This window comes from Streptopelia decaocto (assembly GCF_964273445.1).
Source record: "Streptopelia decaocto genome assembly, chromosome: 2".
NCBI lineage: Eukaryota > Metazoa > Chordata > Aves > Columbiformes > Columbidae > Streptopelia > Streptopelia decaocto.
Genome location: NC_138655.1, coordinates 26379443 through 26397210, shown reverse-complemented (window position 1 = coordinate 26397210; position 17768 = coordinate 26379443). Strand labels below are relative to the sequence as shown.

At 39.3% G+C, this 17768-nt stretch overlaps 1 protein-coding gene across 2 annotated transcripts in view; it reads right to left on the bottom strand.

Annotated features, from left to right (window-relative positions):
* The window catches only part of RUNX1T1 (RUNX1 partner transcriptional co-repressor 1), a 114991-nt gene that overhangs the window by 77817 nt on the left and 19406 nt on the right, over positions 1-17768 (bottom strand). Inside the window, exon 1 of one of the 2 annotated variants that reach the window (XM_082043907.1) lies at positions 16723-16837. The exons of the other annotated variant lie outside the window; for it this stretch is intronic. Coding sequence (XP_081900033.1) covers positions 16723-16810 — 88 coding nt within the window. The 5' untranslated portion in view covers positions 16811-16837. Of the gene's footprint in view, positions 1-16722; positions 16838-17768 lie in introns of those variants that run through there. 2 annotated transcript variants of the gene reach the window in all.

The following is a 17768-nucleotide window of genomic DNA, read 5'->3' as shown; positions in this document are numbered from 1 at the left end:
TAAAATACAAAATTTGCCCCAGATGGCTAATAATGCCCATTTGAAAAAAAAAAAAAAAAAAAAGAAAGAAAAAGAAAAAAAAAAAAACACAACCACCACCACAATATTAAAGGGCTAAAATATGCTGTGAACAGCTTGAGAGGCAGTTCATCCTAGAGGAGAGTAAAAAAGTGCAGATGGGTGTCAAAAATAGCCAAGTGTCAGATCTGTTCAAGTATCTCCATTCTGGCACATGCTCCCAGTCACAGCTGTTAGTGTATTCTCTGTATCCAAGTGCAAGGTTTTCTAACACTCCGAGTTGACATTAAAACACACTTCGTGCTTGCTGCTGCTTTAAGGGAATGCTGGAAATTAAAGATTTATTTAATGGTAAAGCTTAACGAGTATTGATAAGGGTATACAGACTCAAGTGTAGTGCATGCCATCTTGATTAAAGATGCATGAAATTTTAACCAGCAGGTAGATTAAGTAATTTAAATGCCAAAGGCTTAATAGTTTTTCAAAAACCTCCACTCTAGGCATTCCAACACTGTTTGCCAATAGCCCCAAATAATGCACACAAGGATCAAAAGTGATAAGACTGTGTGATTTTAGTACATTTAAATAGCTTAATAAAACACAGAAATGGTAAACCGTACAAGAAGATGAGTTTCATACAAATATAAGCAAAGCATCAGTGGATTCAAATTATGCAGAACTGACAGTTTTCCAAATTAATGAATTACCATGGTATTTCTAAAGAAGACCACATCCCCAGGAATGTAATGCATGCAAATCAAATTTGACATTTAAAGGGTTAAATTGACCTTTCATAGTACTCAGTTGTTATCTATGCAAATTAATTTGCCCATATTTCAACCATATAAATCCTCTTAGCCTTGTGCTTTGAGCAAACAGAGCCCACTTTCTTGTTACAACCAGAGGATCAGCAAGCATACCAGCAGTAGGGTATGACCATGTATAAAAATCCTAAAAGGAAAACATTCTTCCAACAACTGGCAATACCTACATGCAACTGTGGTTGCAGCAAACTGGCAGATACTGTTTCAAAACACCATCTGCGAGGTGTACAGACTCTCTGTGATCAAGCGTAGCCTCTTCTGCCTGTCCTACCCAAATAATCCACAAGAACCAGCCAGCTGTAGGATCTCTAGCCCTTGTCTTTTTTTATCCAGAGACACAGGCTGCTATAATCAGGCACATGGCTCCCTTCAGTCCTTACCAAAGGGAGGAGGGAAAAAAAAAAAGCCAACAAACAAAACACACCAAATTCAATCCACTCTGTCGTGAGTCAAGCATCTGGTAAAACCCTCCAGACAAATCACCCTGTATAGAAGCACCATTTTCATTGGCAATAACACTTATCAATTAGACAAGCGAACGTAAGATCCAAGGATAATATTTTCCTGAGGAAACCGACTTATTAAAATTTCCAGCTCCATAGCAATTCCTCTAATTCAGCAGATTTTTTTATTGTTTTATTTTGTACGAACATATTTCAGCGATCTGCCCAGTGACAGTTAAGGACTATGATTTAGGACAATGTTGGAATAATTTGTTTCATGAATCTCCTTCACTTCTCCAACACAAACAGCTTTTCACAGAGATAATTTCAACTGATGGGTGAATGCTGTGAATGATCTCTACCGATCAAATGTTTGCAGATTCAAGGTACAGCTGACAGTCAGGAAAGCCAGCCCAAAGCTGTGTTTCTCTTCGCTAAAAATGATCCCCCATGCAGAGACCTGCACCCACAAAGCAGGTGACTTTCTGCTATTTCTCTCTCTTTTCATTGAAACATCCAGTCCTGCTGTAAGTACCATCTCTGGCAGTTCCCTTGCACAAATTCCCCTCCCCCAAACATATACACAACAGAATTAGCATCCACGATCGCTCCGTACTCATATCAGTTTGCAAATCACCCTCTATATTAAAAGGAAAAAAAAAAACACCCAAACTATCAAGAAACAATTAGCGTTTCCTCATTTAAAACCGAAAGAGCTGCAATAATTTCAACTCACCAGGCATCCTTGGATAAAATATACCACACAGTAAATGGCTCTCTCCTAAAAGCGAGCTTATTTAGGGCTCAGTGCCTCCTGTTCTGGAATGAGCAGAGAGAAGCGAGCGGGGCCATCAGAGCTGGCTGTGGCAGCGTAGCTGGAGGCAGGATGCTGGGCGCGTGCGTTTGCCAGGCAAAGACAGATGGAGAGCTGACACTCTGTATTGCACTTGGAGCAGAAATGTGAATGATGACAGGAGCACATGTGGCCTTGAACCCAGCCCTGTCTCTTCAGGCAGAACAATGACAGGGATGTGTGTGCAAATTATCACAACCCCGGCTCCCCTCAGCTGACTCCTTTTACTCTACCTTTCACACCAAGTTCCAGATGACCAAAGAATAGAAAGCAAAATGTGGAGTGATAAGCCAAACACTGAATTATTCCTTTTTTTTTTTTCTTTAAAAGTTAACCCTTTCTTCTGCTGACAGCAATTAAAGAAAAAGAGCAATGCTTCGAATCAGCTCTCCTCCAAAAGTGAAAACAAATCCATTCTTTATTTTAACAGCCATAATTTTGCCCTCCATAGGACTACGTTTGTTTATTTAGCTGGAAATTCAAAACGTGCACGAGGATCTACAAGAGGGTCCCCCCTCTTTTTCCTCCCCTCCCCACACTTTTGTCATTACTGTGCTGTTTTACTACAGTGAACAGGGTATCAAAATCACTCCCTTTCTCAGATTCTCAGTAGTATGTGTAAAATAGAACACACTTAGAAAGCAGACCACTTTTATTTTACTATAGTGCTTTTAACCCCCTGGGATTCTTGCATTGATATGTTCCAAACATTTGCAGCTTACTCTCCTTTACCTTGCATGGTGATCCATGGGGGATGAAAACAAAATCTTCCCTGTAAAGCTTTTTCAAAAGCTAAACAATCATGTCCTCCCAATTTCTGATTTTGCACACCCCTTAAATGTTTATCCTTCACATGAATAACGTATGCCTGGCTAGGTTCAATGCACTCTTCCCTATTAAGCTTTAATGGACACCATGATACATAAAACTACAAGTCTTTGTTATAGTGCTTTATCTAAAGCTGGCTATTTTCTTCTCAGCAGTCCCTCTTTAGTCCTTTGTAAAACATCTTTGCCTCTTAGGAGAAACAGACGCCTGACTCGCATGCCTTCTGTAGCACGTATAGCCTTGCACAAAATTCCAGGCACAAGGAAAAATATCTTCTTTTTTAAAACTCTCCTCCCATTTAGCACTTGTAAAAGCTTCTCCCTTTAGTAATGAGCATTTCTCCAGCAATTAGCACGCAGGTCCTGGTTTTGACTTTGCCTTTGCAGAATACATTTAAACCCATATAGAAAGATAGCGATTCTCAGTCAGATCTTCAGGAGCTGCATTCTTGTCAGTAAAAGACTCATCCTTTTGTACTTATTTATGTATCCCCCTGATTTTGCGTTATCCCATCTCCTGCCTTTACTACGCAGAAACAACCCTGCTTTCAGGCCGTCCTCTTCCTTCCTCTAGCTGCCACAGAGCCTGATAAAGATCTAGTTAGGAAAAGCACACATGCAAAATTAAGCAAAAAATAACAACCCTTCCAAAATCCGGAGTGAACTCATGAATATTTCTCACTTAAAGAAAACGAGTCTTTTAATTTACTGATATTTCCACAATAACTTTTTAACATTAAGTCCCACCCTTAAGCTTCACTTAAATAGGAGAGAGACTCCAATCACAGGACTGGCAAATTCCAGACAATCAAAGAAGCAGAGCAGCAGCTCCCAGTAAACACCCCAGCACTAACAATACAACGTGTCTGCTATTAATACTTGAGGTGAGTCTTCATCTTGATCAGATTTCTTCTGTAATGAAGTTCTGTATGATGGACTTTTGAGTGTCAGAGAGCCCAAGAGAAACACAAAAACATGAAAACGTTTTCATGACAGACCACTTCCATGAAGTGGGGGAAAGTAGAGGGGGGAAAGAGAGAATAACAAGCAAAGTCTGAGCCAGAGGTCTTTAAGGAATCTACCGTGCTTTTTGTTTTATTATTTGATGCACTATTTAAAACCAGTCAGTTAGTATTGCATTTGCTGTGTTGTTTTTCTTTTTTAATGCTGTGTTCTACATGAAAAGAAAAACATTTTCACAGTTGGAAATACAACCTTTCATCAACATAGATGCAGCCTGAATCAGCCTCAGAGTAGAAAGTAACGTGTCAAAGGTATGACGGATTTAATAAAATTGAACAATATTCATTCTTAAAAGTAGGTCTTAATATCAGTACATTGTAAATCCACAGACCACGGCTCACAAAATTGAACTTCCATATGCTGTGTGATTATGCATCTTTTTTTTCTGTGTGTAAAAAGCCTTTTTAAGCTGTTATCTGACTACAGTAATTGCCATTTAAATTGATCCACGTCAACAAAACCTGGATCCCTGGAGATTCTCACCTAGAAGTCTGCTCATGGAAGGGCTAACAGAATGCCTGTGCATCTGAGACTACTTCAGCATTTTCTCAAGCAGCCAGCTGCATGAATAGTTTTTCCCTCTCATTATTTAATACACTGAGGCAGGCTGCAACCCATTTGGCAGTCCTCCCTGAATAAATATCTGTGGATATTTATCCGAGTTACCTACCCCACCCCCATTTTTAATGCAGTCACTTAAAGTTGCCCTAACAGTTTTTGCACCACGTCTGAAATTTTAGCAGGCAAAGCGAAGGTGGACAGCCCGTTCTGTAAGATAGGTTTTATTTTCCACTAAGAAAAAGGAAAGGCAGTGGTTTTAACACAGGAACAATTCCGCTGTATTACAAGAGTCCGTATTCTGTGTAATACCAAAATGAAAGTGATACAAAAAATATAGAAGATAAACTTTCGCCAGTTTCTTTATGGTGCATATTATGCTACACCTTCCTGGGTGGGAATCAGCTTTGACAATCATCCAAAACAAAATAATTTTAAATAATCCTCTACAACTCTTATTTTTGACAACAGGTAAAGAAGGCAAAACAGTCTCCATATTCATGCATTTGAACCGGGGAAAAGGAGATTTTTATTCAGTGGATGATACAAGGTCGCTAAGACATGGATCTGATGGAAGAGAGAAATTCCAAGCGATTACCATTTAAAAGTACAGAAATTGCCTTCTGCTCAAACCCAGCTTAATAACAGGGACTGAAGTCCACTGAAACACATCTGTAGTTAATGAAAGCTCTCTATTAACAGTGAAGGAAGAATTTAACTCAAAGCTTTTCTGTTGGACTTCTCGACTTCCCACTCTACTTATAGCAGACTGTTGTGATACATTGTGACTTCACACAGTGGGTATTAAGTGAGTTAATTCAAAGGAGCTGAAACCTCATTGATCCTAATTGAAAGCAATACACCCAACCAAATAGTTTTCTACCCCATCTGCTCTGGCCTGCCACCAGCTATTCAATACAAGAGAATTAATAGTTTCAGATATTCTAACCGACCCAATAAAAGCACTCATTTAAGCAGGACTGCATTAACAAAGTGAAAAACCAAGGGCAAAATGGGTTCAAATGGAGCATTTTACTCCTAGTTGGCTTTAACAAAGCTGAATAATGCTTATTCTGACTTTTTATGTGCAAGACTTGATAAACTGAATGAGAAGGCACTCAATGATCAGTCAACGAGCATTGATGAATGGTCATTAGGACCCCCCCAACCTCAGGAAAGGCCATTCCACAAAGTGGCACACCAGCTTGAAAGGGCGGACTCACTAATGTCCAGATTTCCCCGCTTGCTTGTTCCACTTTCACTTTCAGACCACTGGCCACCAAATGAGGCTGACATATTGGAAAATAATCTTTTATGGGCGAGTGGTAAATAAAAATGGGGGCATTAGCTGGGCTTTCAAATTCAAATCTGCTAGTTTTGTCAGCCCCCAAACGTTTTGATTTTCCACCCAGCTGGAAGCTATTAATGTTTTCTTAAGGCATCCCACTGACAGGGCAAACCCACCTAATGTGTGAGCTGTCGAGCTGATTGGGGGGACAGGGGATGACCACTTCGGGATGCTTTCTGAACTTTATTCAGTTGATGGTCCAAGTCAAGTACAGTAATGGCAACACCTTCAGGAGCAGCTCACTAATTTCTTCTATGGCCTGGTGTCCCAGTAGTGCACCCAGGACTGCAATGGGTACCCACACTGAAATTTTTTTACATTACATTGCACCTAGCCTCCCTTGTTTTTACTGCACTACCACAAAAGAGCTCAAGCTATTCAAGAAAGGCACTTCTTTATAAACTTCTAATTCTTTGCTTGGAAACAGAATTTAAATAAGATATGTGCTTATCTGTTAACAGTAGCTCTTAATGCACACAACACAAAACATTTGCCAGATAACACTAAACATTTCCCTAAGCATTTCCTTATTGGCAAGGCTTTCTGGACGTCTGAAAAAAAGACAAATGGGACCTTTAAAACATACATAGCTCTGTGAAACTCAGACTAATTTGAGATTACCTACACAAAGCTAGAGTCACCAAACTAGGAAGAAAATATTCTTGTCTAAGAGAAACTGTTCATCGTGTTACCTTTAGTACCAGATTAAATTCACTGGAAGTGAGAAAGCATTAATATCTTCATCTAAGAAAACTTAAAAGTTATACTTTTGCAACAGGATAATCAGAAACTAGTCCTCTAAAACGGATTTCAAAACATCTGTTAAGAAAAGACAACCTTGGCAGTGGGTCAGACTTGGCAACCTGGATTGCCTGTTGCTTTTGGATCAAACACGAACTCAAAAATTCATGCTTGTTGAACATCAGAAATCTCAGTGGCATTTCAGGTGTGTTTCTGGTTTTAAAATAATGAAAATATGCATAAAGACCTATCATAGAATAGTTACACCAAAAAACTGATTCAGAATGGGAGGGCCAACACATGCTTCAGGTCTTTAAGAAAGCATGCACTTTTGCTTTCTATATATACATTTTAGGAAGAACACTCATGTGGACCAACTCACAGACATGTACTTGGTTTGATGTCTATTTCTTTCACTTGATCTGGGCTAAACCAAGTTTTCCCTTCTGTTTTCATTAAATACAGCATTTTCTATAATGTGGGTAAAGTAAATTATCATTAACTGTTAATTTCTATCATCATTTGGGTTCAAAGGAAATTATCATACCATCTGATCATAGGCATCACTGAAGCACTTTAGAAAATTTGATATTGATTTGATATTCTTTCTGAAAGGACACAAGAAAACACCAAAGATGCCATCTCACTGACATAAGAACAAACACATTCAGTGTGACCTGAAGAAGCCTGGACCAGAATATCTGGTCCTGATGAACTAGGGTCATATTTTAAGATTAAAAAAAAAAAAAAAAACAAATAGAAAGAAATGGGAAAGAAAAAAAAGTTTAAAGCTATCATCAGTTGCTTTTTTACTTGAAGCTGAGAGTGTTTTCTCATTTAATATGGGCAGGGAAACTCCTTCTGCTGTAGTATATTAACCCTAGTTTTGACCTCTAATCGATGTCTTTTCAATGCACAGGATTTTCATAATAAAGATAACGTGAGAGCATATTTGTGTGAACGCGTTATCTACCACTAGCCATAAATTCAAGCCTTGCATTTTTCTTTGTAACGTGTCAATATTTGTGACACTAACTAAACATATTTTATTCATTTGACAAGGACTGTTACATTATACGGAAAACTTTTGTTCCAATGTCACCACCTCCCCGTTTTGACTGATGGCGAGTTAGTTTTGTTGAAGCGCACGGGGTGATAGCGTATGCTCCAGTGAACTTTCCCTCCTCTCTGCACCAGAGACAAAAACCTGCGGCTCCGCGCGGTGCTGGCAGCCATCTGGCCAGCTTTCTCTCAATGCCTGCCCCACACCACACTGCAGGCAAAATTTCAGGGCTCTAGAGCTCTGTGGAGCTATTCATGACATACCAATTTCACATTTTCTGCTTGTACGCTTGCAACAATAAATGCTAATGAGGACTATGAATGACATTTTTAAAGACAATAAAAAGGTCTCCAAATCCCTTGCATATGGAGACACTATTTTCTAAACTTCACCTTCTGTTAGGGAGCCATTTCATTCTAAAGGAAAAAAATAACCTAAGGAGAACAATGAGATGATCAAAGCATAACCAAGTCCTTACGAATTCCAAAGAAAACAAGGTTTGCAAAGCTAGCTTAATGACAGACAGATTTTATGCTGATGTACAGCAGTAACACTTCAGCGCAGGAACTCTCTTGTTCAATAGCACTGCTACTTCTCATGGGGGGCTCAAAAATTTGGGGGGGGAACTGCAAATCCTTGCTTTCTCTGATCGCATGTAACCCCACAAGCCATAGATCTGGACTTTTTAATCACTAATCTCTAGATGAGTCTAAGAGTAAACTGTTATCATTAATTGATTTGGTTTGCCATGCTTTCATAGGGATTACTGTACTGATAAAGTGTGGCCAAGAGAAATATCTAATTTTAATGTGGTTCCCCCCCCCGCCCAAATCTGCCTTGTACAATGCTATTGCTACTCAAAAAACAAACAAACAAACAAACCAACAAAACAAAAGCATTTACTGTGAGTACTGTGTCTTACAGGTAGCTTCCTCTTATGAGCAAGCATTAAATACACTTCCGGGAAAATCCACCAGGTGGAGCAAATACACAGCAGTACAAAACATTTATGCTTGTACTGCCATTTTCAACAGGGAGAAAATGTTTTATATGGAAATATTCTCACCTCTTGACCTCCCTTCTTCACCCCTTTGTCATATATTGATCAACTTGTACTTATTTACTACATTTATAATGGTACAAAAGCTTTGTTAAAAGGCGCCTCGGTGCAAAACTATTGTTGCTGATGAGTTTCAATACGAATACGCAAGCCACAAGTCATCAGATACATACATGTAGCTATATATGTATATATTCAACAATATAAGGGTAATGTTGTGCTTGTAAAACAAACAAGCATTCCAAAAATAGAGCTTGGTCTTGCATCAGGCAGCAAAATCTTTACACTGGCCTCCACTACAATGGACTGGAAACCAGGCCCTTCTCCATGCCTTGTTACGTATTTATATGCATGGTAGTACCAGTAACATCACAGCAGTGCCACTGTATAGTATGTTGGTGCTTACTGTTAATGCCTTTAGTTTAGTATTACATCTGTCAACTACTGAGTAATTTAAAGAATGCAATGAACGAGGACTGTAGATAAATATTTGAGCATATCTAAGACAGCTAAGCATATTTCTCCATTTAAATTATTTGCTTTCCAGAGCCAGGTGAGAAAGCCACTTCCTCATCAAATATTTTAACTATTCCTGATAAATGAGATGGTCTAATGGCATAAAGGCAGGGGGCCACCTTTTTACATGATGAGAACTAAGTCCTAACAAAAACAGTGGTTATGGATGAGTCTTCTCACAGTTATAATAGGACAACCCACTGACAGACCTTGTAATTGCTGAAATGGCAAAGCAGTATTACACCAAGTGAACTGCCCTAATGCAGTTCAGTATCTGGAAACACAGCAGAGTCAGTACAGAGACTCATTCAGCCTTTGATGATGCAAAAAGCATTATTGTTTGTGAGTGATAAAGGGAAGATACTGATTTTAGTCAAAGAAATATTTTTCTTTCCATTGTTTCCTTAGTTACACCTTCCAGCACATTTTTCTATAACTTTTCTGTTCATTGCCTTCTGTCTTCTCTCTACTATCACACCTACCCCTACGGTCTTGATTCTGGGGCCACCTCCTCACCCTGCTACACACCGGCCTTCCCCAATCCTCTACATGACTTGTTTCTGCTCGTGCTGCCTTGGACATTTATCCTCTCCTGTCTCTGCTAGCCCTGAAAGCTAGAACACTGGGAGACAAACACTGTGCCAGTCACGTTTCCACTCCAAAACTGAGCCAGAATGGGACCCGGCTGATATTGTGCAATCTGAGGACACCACACTCCCTGGAAGCACAATGTGTTGACAATAAGCTTTGTGCTTGTAGTCCAACCCAGATGAATCCCATGACAGCTAAAGAAAATTAACATACAACATCTTTGTTTCTTTAGGAACAGGGAGGAGCCTCGAGGAACACAGGCCTTTAAATATAATTTCATTTTATCTAATTGTGTTGTACTCCACATGGTGCTTCGTTGTAACCATTCAGAAGAGAAGCGGGAGAAGAATGCAGAGGTGATTTTAAAGTGGAATTTCATATCAAGTGCAAATTACACCACTTCACACTAGGAGAACATCTGCAAAGAGCAGTTTTAAGTGCTTGGGCACAATGCAAGGTGCCATTTTTAATAAAGCCCGAACCAGCTTGGGAACCATTATCTGCGAGAACTTTCCTTAAGCAAGATTGTCACAGCAGAGACTGTGGAGACGCCCAAGCTAAATATTTTTTCAAACATAATGCTGATTTAAAACCATTATCTCCAAGGGATTTTTGAGGTGACAGCCATGGATTAAAGGCTATAATTTTCTGCTGTTCTCGAAGAGAAGCCAGACACCTGATGGGTGGGAGGAAAGACAGCGTGGTTGTTGTTGTCACCACAGGTCTGTGCAGAACTTTCTTCTACTGTGCTACTGGTTGAGGTGGGCAATGGTTGTCTAGAGGTCATGGACAGTTCATTAGATGATGAACTCCACAAAAAAAAGAAAGAAAAAAAAAAAAGCCCCGTAAAACTTTAGAAGGAGAGACAAAACTTACACGACTTCTAAAGGTTTAACTGAACTCCCTGTATACGTACAAACCCTATAGAAACATGACACTGCCCACAATGCACAAATCATCTTTTTTTTTCATCCTGTAGATACTGATTCAAACTATGGCTTCTTTACAGTATGGCAAGATAAAGGGATTTAAAACTACATGTCTAAGTAATTCACTTTTACTTAAAGGTTCCTTTACACCAGAGTAGCCTAAGGAGTTCATAATGAAGACAGGGGCCTGATTCTAAAGGTGAAGGATTATGTATATATTTAAGCGTTTATTAGATCACGATTATCGATCTGATACACTGTAACAGCTCTTTTGTTGCACCATCCCCTGCAAATCCTTCTTAGATGGAGGATTAGTGGCACAATGGATCATAATGGCTCTTTTGGTCCCACTGCACTATCACTGACTCCCAGCTGAGTGTGCCCACTGAAGGCCACCTTCTCTTAATGAAGGATCTCCTAAATCCCCTTACCTGGTACTGTCACTATGCCCTTAAATCTATATTACAAAATACTAATGAAATATTAGCAGGGAAAATACAAGTTACTGCTCAAATGTTTTCAATCTCACCTACGAAGTACCCCAAGTCATGAGCATGTGAAAACTGTCCTCCAAGGCTACAGGCATAACTTTACAGACTGGACCAAAGGAAGAAAACAAAACCATAGTTAACTTTTGGCTCTCCCTTTTCCACTCCTACAACCACAAATATCTTTCTTGGACCGGCTTCTGCCCACAACAATAAAAGGCAACAGTCGCATGCTACACTCATTTTTGCTGCAAAGCCATATTAATTATGTTCCCTCCCTCTACTGCTTGTACCTTGTGATCTTAAGTTCTGCCAATACAACTATTAACAGCACTGTGTTAGAAACTAGAACATCAAAATCATCCAAATACAAGTCATGGTCTTAATCTATCATTCAAACAAGAAGTTATGCTTTAATTCTTCACAAATCAAAGAAAATATTCTAGACTTTTGCCTGAATTAACATTTCAGTTTCTTTCAGCTATGATCTTGAGCTTTACATCCCAATGAACACTTTCTACTTATGGGCCCAAACCTGACCGGTGCACAGAGCCCTGCACCCGCACCTTCAGCCTGTTGAGCTACCTCAACAAACAGCAGCTACGAGGAGCAACGACTGTAGCTGACCCTATCCCAATAGTTTAAAATTGAACGCCAGGCTGGACAACTAAGAAAATCACATGAAAAGTTAGAATGGAAATGTTGATAGCTGCCACCGCTTTTTTAACAGGTCATGCCAGAACAAACATTGGCTTGGTTTCGTTCCATGGGATAAATAAAAATAATGTTGCCAAGCATGCTGAAAATGAAAAGCTTAAAATGCCAAGAATGATTATTATGTTAATGATTACTATTAAAAAAAAAAATCATAAGTTTATTTGCTGCATAACAAAAACTCCAGCTGTAAGAATTTGCTCCTCAGAAGATTTCACCTTTGAAAATAAGAGGTTGAGCAAGGAAAGAAAAACAAAGTAAAAGTATGGGAATTCAGAAGCAAAGGGGTTAACGTGTTTTGTTTCAGTTGGTATTATACTAATGCCAGAATTACAAGGGAAAGACTAAAAAGAGCCAATTTTTTTTATTATTATTATTCTTTAAAAAAAAAAAAAGTCAGGCCTATCTGTCACATGGTTGTCTGGGCTGGAAGAACCGGCAGGAACCTCAGATTCCTGACCAAACCCTCTTCCACACAATGCCTGCTGAATGGAAGGAACCCAGGCCCGGCAGAGATAGCCCGCTGTCAGGAACCGGCCCTGACGTTTGCGGACAGACGGGGCCGGCCACGCAGGATGTCAGAGCGGCAAACTGCTGCTCGAGATACTGGGTTTTCACACACTCCCAGCCTGGATGTTTTGCTCTTCAGGTAATTAAACAAGGAAACGGGGCTGATGTGTACGAGTCTGACCCCTGCGCCGCGGCTCCGCGGTTCTGCACATCGACTTCCGCACCAACCGCCCGGAGCATCAACAGAGTCCACTGCTCCTGACACCAGGCTCTAAAACAAATCCTCCTGGAAATATCTGCGCTGCCTATTCCTTCTGTTTTTTTTTCTTTTTTTCCTATTTAAGGAAGGCTAAATTACTTGCTCTGTTCCACATGCCTTTCTGTTTTCTCATAAAAAGACGGAAAAAAAGGAAAGAAATGGGTACTTTCAGGTGGCTGTTCTTCAGCCAGCCAGTTAAGGTATTAGGTATTTGGGGGGAGGGGAGTGACAGACAAAAAGACGAGGCAAGGGATTTCCAAATTCAAGCTTACATTAAGGTCATCACTCAAAATGAAAAAGATCTTGAAAAGTATTTCTGATTCATCCAACCAACTGCCAGACATTCACTTATTTCGAAATAAAATTATTCTGTTTCAAGCAATATCGGAGAGCCTTTGTCTTACAAGAGGACATAAATCATAGAGCCGGGCATTAAAAGAACAGATCAGTGTTTCCTATTTTGCCCCAAATTTAAGAAATGGGAAAAGGCAGGTGTCACCACCTATACTCGCTGAGAAACCCTGCACAGGCTGCTCTATGACTGACCTAGTTTCTACGCTCTTTAAAGGCTATTTAAACAAAAATTATTTTTCAAAAAGGTAACACATTCCATTTTTTTTCTGAAAAAATCCACAGCATAGAATATTGGCTGAAAAGAGAAGAGCCCAGAAGAAAGAGGAGTACAAAAGCATGCCTGCTTGTCTGTGTTCAACACAAAGAACATTAAATGAAAACAACTGGCACGCCGCCAAATTCCTATACAGGCAAAGAGATTCAAATAAATTGATTTCACGCATCACACTGACCTGGGATCAGTGAGCAGCGGTACAATACACTCACTGCTCCATGTGGGGCAAAGCCCATTAGTGTTATCAGAGCCACAGTACATTACCAAGGGAGGGTGAAAAGAGGGAACCCAAATTCAAGGCGGGGGGGGGAGGGGGGGGGAGGAATCGCTTTGAAAAAGGAACAACTTCAGCTTCAGCTTGGTTTCAGTTTACTAATAAGTATTCAGTTTACTAATAAGTATACTATCATACTATATCATATTGAGAGCTCGTCCTCTGCTCACCTCAAAGGTTTCAAAGATTGTATTTTCAAATTAGAATAAATACTAATGTCACACACTAACTCCCCTTACATTCTACTTTTAACGCAGTTATTCTCAAACTCCGTTATTTTTTGTAAATTTCCTCTCTTCCCCATCCGCCAGTGTTTTATATAGATTATGGGTTATTTTCTTTGTACTTCAAAAGCTGGATGCCTGCCCAGGATATTCTTACTGGCTCAGAAAGTAAGCTGGAGAAATCAGCCACCGCTCCCAACTGGTCCAAATCAACTTGACCTCCAGAGAAAATTACCTTATTTGCAGGGCAGCAACGCAGAGGGTCCTGGTTCCCTTTGCGGAGTTACCCTGGCACGCTCCAGGCATTCTCTCCAAAACAGCATATTTCAAATTTCACTTTCTTATGACGTGTGAAGTAGCCCGTGTGTGCCGTAGAATCTCTCCTTGTCATCCTCGCTTTGTTTTTCATTAAGATCTCTCACACTCCAATCAAGAGCAACGCCAGCAATGCCACAGGTGTGCGCCACATGAACAGATGAAAATCTGATTGTGAGCTGTGTAATGATAATTCGCTGTCTATAATACACTCGTCCCCTTTTGCATCTGTTATATGTTAGAAAGCGGATTTATTATTTCAGTTGTACTCTTTAAGACACATCGGTAAGCAAACAATTGTTTTGAGGATAAAAAAGGAAACCAAGAAAAGAAGAACTTTGCAATAGCAAACCATGGATGAGGATGCACAAAAGAGATCACAAAAGCATAAGCAGGTATTCTAATGCCACAAGAGGCCACTGCTTCAAGGAGACAATAGACTCAAACACCTTTTATTTTGTCTTTTGTGTCATTTTGGTTTCAAATAGTAAGTCAAATGTTCTTGGGCACAGCAAAATCCATATTAAGCTATAAGAGTGTTTGCCTCCTCTCTAATCACTCATGCAAATTTCAATTTGGAGCTTCTTGGCCATTTAAAACTAAAATTTTTGGACAAGTGACAAACACATTCAACCACATGTAGGTACCTTACTCAAGTTACGTCATTTCAAGTAAATGTCAAAATTGGAATGCTCGAAGATCTAAAAATTGCTAACCACCACTGATCACTCTCTTCTATAAAGAGCTACAAAGCCTTTTTGTATTATCGTCATCACCGAAGTGAAAACTATACATTGTTAACTCTTTAAGGTATGTTATAGAGAGGATGTGTTTGTTTTGGTGTAAGGTTACACTGACAGAACTGCACAGGAAAGGGAATCATTTAGTACATGGCAACTGCATAATGGTAGAGATGTGCCTACACCCAGGTGATACAGGCAGCCAGACCTGCCCAGTGGCTAACAAGACATATAACGTGATGTTCCTTCCCATTTATGAATATTTCAGTAGTTCAACCAGATCATTTGGACTTTATCAAGATGAAGCTGATTTCAGTCATATTAATTCCCTCTTTCTATAAAAATGAATAGTATTGGAAAACATGCCTATCTCCTAAGTTGTATGAAATTTCCATTATCTTGCACGTGATCTGATAGCAATAAACCACAATAAGCTTCCGATTACTATGCCAGTTCTGCATGCTTCAAGCATGAAATCTTCACCTTTACATTTATTTTTTTTAAATCCTTTATGAAAAGCCATATGGCAAAAGAAACCAACCAACAACCAACTGTACAGGGTACACTTGCACTTTGAAAAATAGATTGTAGACAGGAAAAAGAAGAATTAGTCAGAAGCTATACATTGCTAAATTAGAAAAATAAAAATGCAAGAAGAAACCCTGCTAGGATTATTCATTCTTTTCCAGTGCTGCCCGCGTGCAGGAAAGTCCCAGAGAAGCATATACTTCTTTTAAACTGAGCTAAGAACTCAAATAAGAATGCAAATTCATTTCTAGTTGGGTTTAATTTCTTAAAAGTATGTTCACATTGGTGCACAAAAACAGGGGATGTGCAGAGCCTCCTCCTGGCTCTCTCAGCTGAGCTCCATCTCCTTCCCACATCCCACACACAGGGCAGCGTGGGCCACGGTGTCTCAGGTCGGTAGATGGGTGACATGACCAAGGCCTCACTGCCTTCAAAAAATCACTGGAGCTCAGCCTAGAAAACTCAGACGCTGCTCATTTTATTTTGGTATTGTACTCTATCAAAGTTATGTCATAGGCTAAATGGTCCAACACCGAGGAAGAAAGTATTAGAGTGTTGGAAAGCACTTAAAAGCAGTTTAGTAGTTTCTTGCCATCTAGACACACCATTTTAGGAGAAAAAATGTAGTTACAGTAAAGACAGGAATGACAGTCATAGGTTATCCAGAAAGTTTGTTCTGCCATAGCAGATTTACTTTTCCACTATGGTAAAAATCTTTGCACACAAGAAGCAGAAATATCCATTCTCAATATAATCTCAATCAAATTTATCGTGGATTATCAATGCAGTAAGTTTACCAGAGGTATCCAATAAATTACAAACACAACCATTTTGCCAATGTGGTTACAACTGTCCCTTAAGCTGGTTGCAAATACTGTTCCAACTCTGAAAACTGATCTTTATGATTTTCACAGCCCAGCCAAGTAACATTTACATGCCACATAAAGAGCACTTATGTCATCAAAAACATTAGAAGAAAAAAACAACAGTTAAAAATGACACGTGTATTTTTAGGCTAAGAAAGATTTTAGAGAAGTCATCACTGATGGATTCTATTGGCATTGCTGTACTCTTTCTCAGCGATATTAAAATGAATACACCACCTTCATTGATTTAGACAGACTCTTCAGAGGCTAAAGGGAAAGTTTTCTCTTTTAATTACAGCTTACAGGGCAAGGTACAGTCATTAAAAATAACTTCTAAAAGGTAAGCAGATTAAAAAAAATCAAATATTTTTCTGTTCCTTACCTTGACAAAATTCAAAGTTCCCTTTTTTCCGGCAGTCACCTATCACTAAACTCAGTGCTCTCCAAGTGTTTCTTTTGACAGATATCATTCTCCACCAATCGCTCTGCTAATTTCCTCTTTCCTTTTCTGACTGGGACAGATATTACGCTCACCAGCCCAGAGATCAATCTTTTCTATTGACAACAACAAATGAAAAAAAAAAAAGAAGCACATATCACAGCCAGTTTGAAGCACCACACCCCTTAATTTGCATGACAATAGCAATCTTTTAAATAAAAAGCAAAAACAGAAATGCTATCATTCTAAATTAGTTACTCACATTTTCTTAGTTAATATAAGGCAGTACTTTAAAACTGTACTAATTCTTCCACATAAGTTGCTCACTTAAAACAGCTGACATACAGAAGGCAACAAACTAAGGGCAGCCTGTATTCTATCATGAAAACACCTACTAGATAATTCTGTAAAAATGTTTGGGTTTCAATACATTCATATAATATAAAATACTACATACTTTACCTGGTTCAACAGAAGCTCTAGAGAATAAATTATTGAACGAACAGGGTTACCAAAAATAGAGACCTTGTAGTTACACATCACTGTACTAATTTGGCTTTGGAAGTCATACCAGGAAACACATTTAAACAAAGGGAGATCAAAAAGCTATTGACATATTTACAAATCATCCTCCCACTTTTGAAAAGGCAATTTCCCTCCCACTCCAACACCTACAAAAACTGTTTATTTGGGTTACACAGATACTTTGTCATTCTTATGAGTCTGTATTACAGCGTTGTCAGATTTTCCAAGACATTAATATGGTTTTCAGGGGTTCATAATTATGTCAAGGCAGAAAGATTTTCAGAGCCAGGCACACACAGTTACGTACATGCTTCAATCTGCATCCACTATTTGGGTATTTTGGGACATAGCGTTAAGCATGCATAAGGATCTGGTCGCAGCTGCATGCACCTAATGGAGAACCCAGCCCCAGCCCCAGCCCTCGCCTGGACTAGATCTTATTGCAAAAAAATGTATCGCCCAAG